At 38.4% G+C, this 13,143-nt stretch overlaps 1 protein-coding gene across 2 annotated transcripts in view; it reads left to right on the forward strand.

Moving 5' to 3' along the window:
- LOC100389549 (dynein axonemal heavy chain 5) overlaps positions 1-8,020 on the forward strand; it is a 60,408-nt gene extending 52,388 nt beyond the window's left edge. The window contains exons 12-14 of one of the 2 annotated variants that reach the window (XM_078353694.1): positions 4,564-4,696; positions 6,846-7,017; positions 7,565-8,020. In XM_078353694.1, the coding sequence (XP_078209820.1) occupies positions 4,564-4,641 (78 nt within the window). In that variant the 3' untranslated portion in view covers positions 4,642-4,696; positions 6,846-7,017; positions 7,565-8,020. Of the gene's footprint in view, positions 1-4,563; positions 4,697-6,845; positions 7,018-7,564 lie in introns of those variants that run through there. The other variant, XM_078353693.1, reaches the window with a different exon arrangement.
- The last annotated feature ends 5,123 nt before the right edge of the window (positions 8,021-13,143 follow it).

Here is a 13,143-nt window from a genome sequence, read left to right on the forward strand (position 1 = left end):
CTGGTAGAATTCAGCTGTTAAGCTGTCTGGATGTGGACTTTTTTAGATTGGTAGGCTTCAGCCCTTGTTATTAGTCTATTCAGGGTTTCAACTTCTTCCTGGTTTAGTCTTGGAAGAGTTCACGTGTCCAGGAATTTGTCCATTTCTTCTAGGTTTACTAGTTTATGTGCATAGAGTTGTTTGTAGTAATCTCTTATGGTAGTTTGTATTTCTGTGGAATTGGTGGTGATGTCCCCTTTATTGTTTTTTATTGCATCTATTTGATTCTTCTCTCTTTTTTGTTTTATTAGTCTGGCTAGCAGTCTATCCATTTTGTTGATCTTTTCAAAGAACCAGCTCCTGGGTTTGTTGATTTTTTGAAGGATTTTTTGTGTCTTTATCTCCTTCAGTTCTGCTCTGATCTTAGTTATTTCTTGTCTTCTGCCAGCTTGAGTTTCTTTGATCTTGCTTCTCTAACACTTTCGATTTTGATGATAGGGTGTCGATTTTAGATCTTTTCTTGCTCCTCATGTGGGCATTTATTGCTATGAATATCCCTCTAGACACTGCTTTAAATGTATCCCAGAGATTCTGGTATGTTGTCTCTTATTTCTTGGTTTTGAAGAACATGTTTATTTCTGCTATCATTTCATTGTTTATCCAGTCAACATTCAAGAGCCAGTTGTTCAGTTTCTATGAAGTTGTGCAGTTCTGAGTTAGTTTCTTAATCCTGAGTTCTAATTTGATTGCGCTGTGGTCTGAGAGACTGTTTGTTATGATTTCTGTTCTTTTGCATTTGCTGAAGAGTGATTTACTTCCAATTATGTGATCAATTTAGAGTAAGTGTGATGTGGTGCTGAGAAGAATGTATATTTTGTGAATTTGGGGTTGAGAGTTCTGTAAATGTCTATTAGGGTTGCTTGGTCCAGATCTGCATTCAAGTCCTGGATTTCATTGTTGATTTTCTGTTTCATTGATCTGTCTAATATTGACAGTGTAGTGTTAAAGTCTCCCACTATTATTGTGTGGGAGTCTAAGTCTCTTTGTAGGTTGTTAAGAACTTGCTTTATGTATCTGGGTGCTCCTGTATTGGGTGCATATGTATTTAGAATAGTTAGCTCTTCTTGTTTTATTGATTCTTTCACCATTATATAATGCTTTTCTTTGTCTCTTTTGATTTTTGTTGGTTTAAAGTCTACTTTATCAGAGAGTAGGATTGCCACCCCTGCTTTTTCTTTGCTCTCCATCTGCTTGGTAAATCTTCTTCCATCCTTTTTTTTTTTTGAATTTATGTAGTATGTCTTTGCACGTGAGTTAGGTCTCCGGAATATAGCACACTGATTGTTCTTGTCTTTTTATCCAGTTTGCCAGTCTGTGTCTTTTGATTGGGTCATTTAGTCTGTTTACATTTAATGTTAATATTGTTATCTGTAAATTTGATCCTGCCATTTTGTAACTGGTTGGTTGTTTTGCCCTCTGGTTGGCATTATTTCTTCATTGCATCATTGGTCTTTGCTGTTTGGTTCTTTTTTGCAGTGGCTGGAACTGGTTTTTCCTTTCTGTGTTTAGTGCTTCCTTTGGAAGCTCTTGTAGGGCAAGTCTGGTATTGATGAAATCTTTCAAGAATTGCTTGTCTGTAAAGGATTTTATTTCTCCTTCACTTATGAAGCTTAGTTTGGCTGGATATGAAATTCTGGGTTGAAAGTTCTTTTCTCTAAGGATGTTGAATATTGGGCCCCATTCTCTTCTGGCTTGTAGGGTTTCTACTGAGACATCCGCTGTGAGTCTGGTGGGCTTTCCTCTGTGGGTCAGTGACCAGACCTCTCTCTCTGGCTGCGCTTAGGACTTTTTCCTTCATTTCAACCCTGGTGAATCTGACAATTATGCACCTTGTGCTTGCTCTTTTAGAGGAGTATCATTGTGGTGTTCTCTGTATTTCCTGTATTTGAATGTTGGCCTGCCTTGCTAGGCTGGGGAAGTTCTCCTGGATAATATCCTGAAGGGTGTTTTCCAGCTTGGATTCATTCTCCCTATCTTCTTCTGGTACACCAATCAAGCATAGATTAGGTCTTTTCACATAATCCCATATATCTTGGAGGTTTTCTTCATTTCTTTTCACTCTTTTTTCCCTTTGCTTGCCTTCTTATTTTATTTCATTGAGTTGATCTTCAATCTCTGATATCCCTTCTTCTGCTTGATCTGTTCAGCTATTGAAACTTATGTATGTTTCATGAAGTTCTTGTGCTGTGTTTTTCAGCTCCATCAAGTCATTTATGTTCTTCACTAAGCTGGTTATTCTATTAAGCATTTCATCTAACCTTTTTTCAAGGTTTTTAGTTTCTTTGCATTGGGTTAGAACATGTTCCTTTAATTCAGAGAAGTTTGTTATTACTCACCTTCTGAAGCCTGCTTCTGTCAGTTCATCAAATTCATTCTCCATCCTGCTGTGTTCCCTTAATGGTAAGGAGTTGTGATCTCGTGGTGGGGGAGAAGCATTCTGGTTTTTGATGTTTTCATCCTTGTTGCATTGATTTCTTCCTATCTTTTTGAATTTTTACAGGTTTGATCTCAGGTAGCTGCTTGGGGAGGCGGCCTTTCCTTTGTCTGCCTGCAGAGGCACTGCTAGGCTGCCATGGATTCAATGGAGCTGCTGCATATTTTTCCTGCATCTTATATTTGCTCAGGAAAATTAGGCCAGGTTCTGCAATGGTGGCTGCCGGTCTCCCTGCCAAGCTCGTTCATTCCTGATCACTCTCTAACTGATGTTCTGGGTGTGAAACTCTGAAGTGAGAGTTTTTTAGCCTGCTAGGTTTTGTAGGGGGAGACCTGTCCTGCTGTATGGCCTGTTTGCCTGTGTTCAGTTCCCCTTCTTTCTGGGGGGTGGGCAGCTCTGTCCCGCTGGCTTTTTGGCTTCCTTGGCATCAGCCAGTGCTTCCATCTAGATCTATGCTGACAGCCCTGGTACCAGCCGAAGTTGCTGTTCTGCCCTGTTCAGGCAGCTTGCTGAGGATTTTCAGCCCAGTGAAGAGCTCCTTCTCTGTGGGTTGTAGAGGGCTTGAGTGGAGCACTGTATCCGAACTGAAGTCCCAGAGGGGGAGATCCTCCAGTCCTCCAGTCAGTTGCATGCACCACCTGGGTGGGACAGTGCCCCGCCTTGCCTCAACCTGCCCTATTTGGTTTATACCCGCTGTCCAACCAGAGCCACAAAATAAACCTGGTACCTTGTTTGGAATTGTGGAGACCACTCGGCTTCTGCATCTTTTTCGCTGGGAGCTATGTTCCAGAGCCGCCTCTTATTCGGCCATCTTGGTACCTCCCGATAAATGATTTAACAAAGGTTTCATAGCTGGAAAGTGGCAGAAGTAGTCCTACTCAACGTGAGTAGGACCTACTGGTCAGGCAGGTTTAGGGGATCATCTAAAGTGTTTAGGGGATCATCTAAAGTGTTACAGAGTTGTTGTTCTGAATATTTGACAGAGCTTTCAGGCTTCTGCAGGTACATCAAAGTAGCTGAGAGTTTCTTTCCTTCATCTGTTCCTTGGAAAACAGTTGAACTAGAAAGAGAAGACCAGAACCCAGACTTGTGGTCCACTGTCTTCCACTACTTCGTGTCATATTAAAACGTTACATTGGCAATGGACAGTCATTCCTCAAATGTAGATTCTAAAATGCCAGTCAGCATGTTGGGATTCCCTTTTAGACCCTTTCACATTAGGAAACTCACTTAGTCAATTTACATGTTCATAAAGAAAATCACATTTTTACTAAGAAACCATAAGTACAAGATTATAAAATTACTGAGAATTTAATTTTATTTGCAGAGTTGTTTCAGTTGTCTGTTGCAGGCAACAAACAGTTGTAAGCATGTCATAGGGGTTTACAATAACCGTATCATTATATCATGACTTCATGGGTAAAGAACTTGAGTGAGGTTTGTCTAGGTGATTCTTCTGTTCCATGTGTCATTGACAGAGGCTGCTTAGTGGTGTTCAGCTGGCTGATGTTTGACCTGTAAGGTCCAAGAAGGCCTTGTTTCATGTCTGTTTCTTTCGTGAGGAAGGCTGGAAGGTACTCTCAGGTGGGACTGTGAACAGGCGCACCTATACATGGCCTTGCAGTATGGAGGCCTCTGGCTACTAGAATTTCTTGTATGGCAACTCAGGGTTTCAAGAACAAGCACTACAGCCACAGGGACTTTACGATAGCCTCAAGTGTCTCACGGCATCATATCTGTTGTACTTTGTTGGACTGTAAACCTACCCAAATTCAAAAAAAAGGGGGATATGGCCCCCACTCCATGAAGGGGAGGATCAAAGAATATTTTAAAAACATCATCTAAACGGTTGCAGTTATTGTGCTGAATATTTGACAGAACTTTAAGGCTTCTGCAGAGACGCCCAAGTAGTTGAGAGTTTGTTTCCTCCATCTATTCCTTGGAAGACAGTTGAACTAGAAAGAGAAGACCAAGTACAGGCTAATAGATACAAATACAGGTTCTGAAGCCAATTTAATCTGGATTCAAATAATTATCTTTGGGTAAGTGGCTTTACCTTCTAAGCGTGGGTTTCTCTTTTGTTAAAGCAGTTGAGTACTACCTTCTGGGATGAAAGGTGGGAAGCAGAATGCCTGCTAGAAGCTGATTCTAAGACTGTTTCCAGATAGAATAACTGATGGACATTGAAAAAAGCAAGCAGTGGATACAAACTTCAGAAAACGTGTAAGTAGCTGCTAATAGAACCAGAAAATCTGGACTTTTCCAAAGTGGCTTTTATGGACATTGAAGGAATATTATGGAAATTGTGGAAAAAGATTATATGAGGAAAGGATTATGAGGTCCATTTGAGAAATATTGGGTTTAACAAAATTTTCAAAGCCTTGCAAGGCTTTCTACTTCCTTGAGCAGGCTTCTAAGAATCTCTAATGTTAGCTTTGACTATCCAAGAAGGGAGATATTGTATGCAGCATTTTCAAAATGCATCTGTCAAAGGAGCATTTTTCTCATAGAATCTCTTTGGCTTAGTACTCCAGGCAAACAGTTTGGAAAACATTAATCTATTATCAGGGTAGTGCCAACATGCACATATGTGGTCTTAATACCAACTGTATTTATGAGGCACATTAAAGTTATTTTCTTATAATTAATGATTATTAATATTGACATGGTTACATATGAACAAAATAGTGACACAGTTTGACATTGTATAAATAATACTGACACAGTTCAACATTATGTACATTTCAATAAAAGACGAGAATCCCCATTTCAGATGAAAAATTAATCTTCTGATATCAACTAATTGATTAATTAGATAGATATTGATTTATTATCTCCTATGTGCCAGGTGCTGGTGCAGGCTCACGGAACAAAGCAGACAACACCCTTGTCCTTGTAGAACTTAAAGTCTAATTGGGTAGGACAGAAAATGAACATTGTAAATATGTAAATTAATATAGTCTATTATAATAAAATGATAGTCATTATGGAAAAATGGGGGGATAAAATGTGTGAGTGGTTTTGGTGGTGGCTTATAATCTTAAAAGGGTAGTGATGATGGGTGTAATTGAGAAAGTGACATTTGAATAATTAATCGAAGGAGGTGCAAAGGCCCTGAGGCTCAGGACCAGAAAGAAAGACAGTCAGGCAGGTGTGGGTAAGAAAGGGAAAGAGTGGTTGGAGATGAGATCAGAGAAGTAATGGGACAAAATTGGGTAGATCTTTCTAGACCAAGCACCTATCCAAGTCCTTTGTATAAAGGTTTGTAGCCCTGAATTAAATGCAGGCTGTGTAACCATGTGAGCAGAGGAGTGATATTATTTGAATTCTCATTTTGAAAGGATCATTTTTGCTGTTAAACTGTACCTAGACTTATTGGGAGGGTGATTGAAGCAGGGAGACAATGGTAGACCACCCCAATAATTGAGGAGGTAGCCAACAATGGCAGTAACTGTTGATGTGGAAAGCAAGTCAGATATAGACTTTTTGAGTTTCTTTTGAGTAGACTGCAAACAAGATATCCTAATGGATTATGTGTGGGGTGTGTGTGTGAGAGAGAGAGAGAGAGAGAGAGAGAGGAATCAAGGATGACTCTGGGTTTTGGCCTGTGAACTGGAAGGATAAAGTCACTATCAGCTGAGTTAGAGAATGAGCTGGAATGAATTAGAGAATTAACAAACTTAATAAGTCCAAACTGAGACTTACTAAGTTTGAAATGTCTGCTAAGTATTGAAGTGGAAAGTTTGGGAGGCTGCTGCTATTCATGAATCTAGACTTTTAGGAGTGAGATCTGGGCTGCATGTGAATGTGTTTGTTTCTGGCATATGGATGAAATTCAAAGCCATGACACTAGTTGAAATCAGTACTGGTTTCCTGTGTGCTTTGGGTCTTGGCAACGAGATTTGGCCCATAATCCTGGCGAAAGGCTAATGTAGACCTCTGGTGACCCAGATGTTTTGGGTGATGAGTGTGGTCTGCAAGAGGTGCCCAGAGGAGCTGCACGCATGTTGTACCAGTGTACAAAGCAGAACAAACGAGCCTGGTGATGTGCAGGCAAAGGTGCCATTACCATGTCTCTGCATGGTTTAGAAAAATTACTTGACCCTAGGGTTTTTCCCTTTCTAGGCTGCATAGGAGGTGAGGCAGTCTTAAATTCTTGTTCATCTTCAGTTCTTTCTTTTGGATTTGGAATTTGTAATGATGTAGAGTCCTTGTCTTCTTTTCTTTTTATTGCTTTGGCTACTCTACTTGCTACACTGTTAGAGACCTACAGTTTGACCCTAAATAAAAGTAGTCATTTTATATAAGACATGAGATACTAATAGACAGAAGTAAGATATTAATTGATTACTTAACCTCAATTTCATTGCAGATGATGCTAGCTGAATATCAGAGAGTGAAGTAAAAAATGCCTCCCGCCATTGAGCAACTGATGGTTCCTCACTTGGCCAAAGTGGATGAAGCTCTCCAGCCTGGCTTGGCTGCACTGACCTGGACGTCTCTGAATATTCAGGCATATTTAGAAAACACTTTTGCAAAGATCAGTAAGTCTGCCTAAATAATTACTATTTTTGAATTCTTTTTAAAAATTTTATATATATATAAATTTATATAAAAAATATATCTTCACATGTACCCCAGAACCTAAAGTGCAATAAAATATATATTTATATATAAAATTTATATTAAAATATATGTAAATTAATATAGTCTATTGTAATAAAATGTAAATTAATATAGTATTTACATTACATACATTTGTAATACATACAAATATATATTTTTATATATAAAATTTATATTAAAATATATTTCATTGCACTTTAAGTTCTGGGGTACGTGTGAAGACCATGCTGGATTGTTGCATAGGTACATACGTGGTAATGTGGTTTGCTGCCTACATCCCCATCACCTGTATCTGGCCTTTCTCCCCATGCTATCCCTACCCAACTTCCTACCCCACACAGTCCCTCCCATAGTCCCCTCACACAGACCCCAGTGTGTGATGCTCTCCTCCCTGTGTCCATATGTTCTCATTGTTCAATACCCACCTATGAGTGAGAACATGTGGTGTTTGTTTTTCTATTCTAGTGTCGGTTTGCTGAGAATGATGGTTTCCAGATTCATCTGTGTCCCTACAAAGGACATGAACTCGTCGTTTTTTATGGCTGCATAGTATTCCATGGTGTATATGTGCCACAATTTCCCTATCTAGTCTGTCATCAATGGGCATTTGGGTTGGTTCCAGGTCTTTGCTATTGTAAACAGGAACAGAAAATCAAAAACTGCGTGTTCTCACTCATAGATGGGTGTTGAACAATGAGACTACTTGGACACAAAGAGGGGAGCATAACACACTGGGGTCCTAGGGAGGGGCTATAGGAGGAATGGCAGGAAGGAGGGTGGGGGGGGAATAACATGGGGAGAAATGTCAGGTATAGGTGATGGGGGGATGGTGGCAGCAAACCATTTTGCCATGAATGTACCTATGCGACAATCTTGCATGATCTGCACATGTACCCCAGAATCTAAACTACAATAAAAAAAGTGGGAGGAAAAAAAGAGATATAATACTCTCAAATATATGTAAGGTAGTATATTCCATAAAATGCAATTTTATGGAATGTGTATAGGTATGTTGCAAAGAAGGGCTCAACTATGTCTGGGAAATCCAAGAGGGGCAGTTGGACAGGTGTCTTTGCTGGAGGACTTTTCAGAGCCTTTAACAGGCCAGCGTCTAGTGGGTCTCCAAAAGTGGGCTTTTTCATGTGGCATTTCCCAGAATTCCTTGGCTGCCTTCCAGGAAGACACATTACCACCTTACAGCTCTTCTGTGGCAGACAGTGTAGCATAGTTTGGAACATGGTAATGGGGGGGAGGTTTGTTTTTCCAGAAGGACTTAGACATTGCTATTCTCTTTTCCTAGCCAGTGTCTTCCACCTTCTCCTCTGCATGGCCCAATCCCCCCTACTCCCTTTTTTTTTTCCTTTTTGTGGAGAGTGGAGTCTTGATACATTGCCCAGGCGGGTCTTGAACTCCTGGGCTAAAGCTATCCTCCCACCTCGTTCTCCCTAAGAGCTGGGATTACAGGTGTGAGCCACAGCACCAGCCCCAATCCTCCCCACTCTTATAGCCCAGAGTAAGTCTTGCTCCCAGAAGCCAACTTGATTACTCTACCTCCTGTAACGTCTTCCTCTTATGTCTTCCTGTTGGATTTACATTTGGGACCAGAGACTTTGCATTTCGGTTGTCTTCTAATGATTTAGTACAGTTTCATCCTTCTCCCCATGCAGACTGCAAAGGGTCTGAACGTCAGGCTGTTTAATTTTTTTTTTTTGTAAATTGACAATTTATAATTGTATAGATTTGTGGGTTCTGTAAACAGGGAGTTGCGTGGGGAAAAAATTTATGGGGTACAAAATGACGTTATGATTTATGAATACAATGTGAAATAATTAAATCCAAGCTGTTTAATTTATACAATTCTTTGGTGTTATTCTCAATTGGGTGTGTAGTAGACACCCATATACTTGCAGATTCATAATTGGAATAATTTTATATACTTAGTCTCTCTTCATTTCTTTATCAGTGTAACCCCATTCCTACTGCTCAAGCCTATTACTTTATTTCTGGATATCTGTTCCTGGGCCTCCCTTTTAGATACCCCTCGTGATGCCTCCTTTTATCCTCTCTCTCTCTCTCTCTCTCTCTCTCTCCCCTACCCCACCCCTCAGGTCTCTGTCTTCGTCTGGTTTTTATGGCTGCTGACCAAGTACCTAGTCTATTTATAATCTAAATTGTCAAGAGCTTCTCTTATCAGCAGGTTTTCACTGTACTTTTCAAAAAACGTAGGCTTCAGAAGGTCCAGCTATTTAAATAGCCAGGTGCTTTATATTCAGGAATATTTGAGAAGTACTGAGTTGGAAGGGAGTAGAGTGAGAAATTCCGGTTGAGCCCATATCCCACCTTTGTTATGCTTTGTAGATTGGGAGCTGGACTCAAAAACAAAGGATATTGGAGTTTTTGAATATGAATGAATATCAAGTCAGAGATGCTAAATGGCTTTTAATGTTACATAGATATAAGAAATAACAATGAGTTTAGAACCCAATTTCCTTGCTCTAAATTAATATTTCTTCTAAAATATGCCTCCCCGGAAATAAAACAAGAGGAAATTGGCTAAAATTTCCTGAGGAGGCACTTATGAAATGTATAAAAACTTCATAATAAGAGTTATCAGGGGGTGGGGAGTTGGGGAGAGATAACATGGGGAGAAATGCCAGATATATGTGATGAGGAGGAAGGCAGCAAATCACACTGCCATGTGTGTACCTATGCAACAATCTTGCATGTTCTTCACATGTACCCCAAAACCTAAAATGCAATTAAGAAAAGAGTTATCATAATCAAATTAGAACAGGCTACCAAGGTAGACTTTAGTAATATCCTTCCTTTAGATGTTAATATTAGAGTAACAATTTGGATGTTTATTAGAATGTTAGCTCGAGACAAGGAACTAGTTTCTAGAGAAACATTGTTTTTGTTTTCTATTGTGTTTTTCTTTTTGTAATTTAAGGAACTAAAATAGAGGAAAGATGAAATTTCTTTGAGAGAAACTATGTAAAATCTCGAGAGCAGTTGGATTTTTATTGGATTAGTGAGCCAATCCTTCTACTTATAGATGGTCATCTGCATCATACATTTCTGAGAGTATGGATAATCTGGGCCACCCTCCACATTACATCATCCTTCACTTGATCATATCACCATCCCTTTTGCCATATAAGATAACATCCACAGGAGATTAGGATGTGTACCTCCTTGGAGGCTACTTTTTTCAGCTTAACACAGATGTCCTTAAAGATGAAGAAGCAGTCAGTTAGAGAATTTTATTGCTCACACATACTTAAATGAAAGTGTTGGCTCTCTTTTAGTATTGAATCAATTTACCAGGAAGAACTATTTGGAATCTTGAGTAGCATCTTTAATAATAATCTTGGAAATAATAGAAAACTTTTAGGCTTTTATTCTTTTTAAAAAAACTTTTATTTATTATACTTTAAGTTCTGGGGTACCTATGCAGATTGTGCAGGTTTGTTACATAGGTATATATGTGCCATGGTGGTGGTTTGCTGCATCCGTCACTCTGTCATCTACCTTAGGTATTTCTCTCTTTAGGAAATAAAGGTATTTGTTTAAGGAGGTGTTTACATCTCTGATACATCATTGGTATGCAATGTTGACTTTTCTGTATTCAATTTCAGTTTTATTTCCCAGGAGAAAGGTGTGTTAGAAAAAGAGAATTTTTACTGTATGGCATCTGTTGAAAAGTGTATTTCCCTTAGGTGGCTATCCATTAGTAATCATTCCCACTTTTGATGTGCCGTTGTTGTTAGTTTGCTTCAGAGCTGGCCTTTGCATCCATTGAACTTAACATTTAATATTACTTCAGCACAACTTAAAAAAATGTAACCTATGATATTTACAGTGAAAGAAAAATTAGAGAACTTTTGCTTCAGTAAAATTTGTTGAATACTTGTGGAATAGGCACTGGGTTAAATGTTGATGTAAGGATAAAACATATGAATTCTAAAGAAGATAAGATACATGGGCAGACAATATGGTATCCGTGGAGATGGAAGGATGCTCCATCTGTGGTTTTACAGGAGGAGGGCCCACTTGAATGCCCACAGGTTTACCCCGGGGCCTCTGTGGGAGAAACGCTTGAGCGGTGTCTTCAAGTATAAGTGAGAGTTAGGTAGGCAGGAACTGGGAAACTGGTTATGGAGAAGGAACAATGGCCCCAGGAAATAAAACAAAAGGAAATTGGCTAAGATTCCCTAAGGGGTATTGATAAAATATGTAAAAATATGAATGAGTGTGTGTGCATGAGAGTGAGTGTGTGAGTGTGTGTTTGGTGCAGGTACTTCTGTTAACAGTTGGGATGCAAATCTTTTACCTCTTCTTCCTTCATTTATCCCCTTTCTCTGCTAGCAAATAAGAATATTGCATAAATGTTCATCTTCCTCAGGATCTCTCATCAAAAAGTTAAAGCATAACTTCAATTATCAGCATAAAAGAGGTTTTTAATACCTATTTTTAGATTGCATTTCAGCCTGGGAGAGCAAGACTCCTGTTCTCTCTCCCCCTTTTCTGTTTCTCTTTCTTTCTAAAAAAAAAAAAATCATACCACATTCATTATGTTACAGATTGTCTATGCTTCCTCTTTCTACTGCATAAAATTTTTTCCTGCTATACCCTCATGTATTTTTTATTGAGATGCTATATTAAGTAACCTCAGTAATACATTCTACTTGCTATATTTATACACACTATGTATATACAGTTGTCATTGTATATAATGCTTAAATTAACTTAGAAATAATTTCTAACTTTAAATATTAGATTATTTTAGGACAAAACATGTCTTGCATCTCAATCTGATGCCATCTTCCCTGCATTGCTTACTAGATTTTTATGAAGTTGGTAATATGTATGTAACCTACCATTTCTTTGTAGCTTTAATTTTAGAGTGCTCTTTTTTCAGTTAAGTAATTTAATATTTTTGAAAGGTTAAATAAATAAGTTAATTTGATTCCAGCAAAGTTGGAGAATTTTCTGAAGCTACTTACTTTTTTTACTTCATTAGTCAATTCAATTAGGTTTCTTATAGATAAATCATTAACAGCTAATAAATAATTATAATTAGAAGTGTTTCTCCCTTGCCAATTTATATACTATATTATGTTGGTCTTTTTAAATGTATTGATTAATTTTATCAGAAAAGTTCATATTACAGGAAATTAGTCATCATTGGGTCTTTTCTATAATGTGAATATGTACTCTATTTCCTCATTAAATACATCAAACTTTCAGATACATTGATAATGAATATCACCTATTTTCCCATTTACTGTGAATTCTTTGTGGAATTGGAATTAGATGTTGTTCTTTTTAACTTTTATTATAGCTTTGCGGGTAGATGTGAAAGTTTGTTACACATGTCACGGGGGGGTGTTGTACAGATTATTTCATCACTCAGGTATTAAGGCCAGTACCCAGTAGTTGTCTTTTCTGCTCCTCTCACTCCTCCCACCCCCCTACTTTCAGATAGACCCTAGTGTCTGTTGTTTCCTGCTTTGTGTTCATAAGTTCTTATGATTTGTCTCCCACCTATAAATGAGAAGATGAAGTATTTGATTTTCTGTTCTTGCATTAGCTTGCTAAGGATAGTAGCCTCCAGCTCCATACATGTTTCCACAAAAGACATGATCTTGTTCTTTTTTATGGCTGCATAGTATTCTATGCTGCATGTTTCACATTTTTCTTACCCAATCTGTCATTGATGGGTAATTATGTTGATTTAATGTCTTTGCTATGAATAGTACTGCTGTGAACATCCACATGCATGTGTCTTTATAGTGGAATGACTTAAATTCATCTGAGTAAATGCCCAGTAAGGAGATTGCTGGGTTGGATTATACTTCTGCTTTTAGCTCTTTGAAGAATGATCACACTATTTTCCACAATGGTTGAATGAATTTACACTCCTACCAACAGTAAGTGTCCCCTTTTCTCTTCAACCTCTCCAGCATCTGCTGTTTTTTGACTTTTTAATAATAGCCATTCTGATTGGTGTGAGGTGATACCTTATGGTTTTTATTTGCATT

The sequence above is a fragment of the Callithrix jacchus genome, chromosome 17 (genome assembly GCF_049354715.1).
Source record: "Callithrix jacchus isolate 240 chromosome 17, calJac240_pri, whole genome shotgun sequence".
Classification (NCBI taxonomy): domain Eukaryota; kingdom Metazoa; phylum Chordata; class Mammalia; order Primates; family Cebidae; genus Callithrix; species Callithrix jacchus.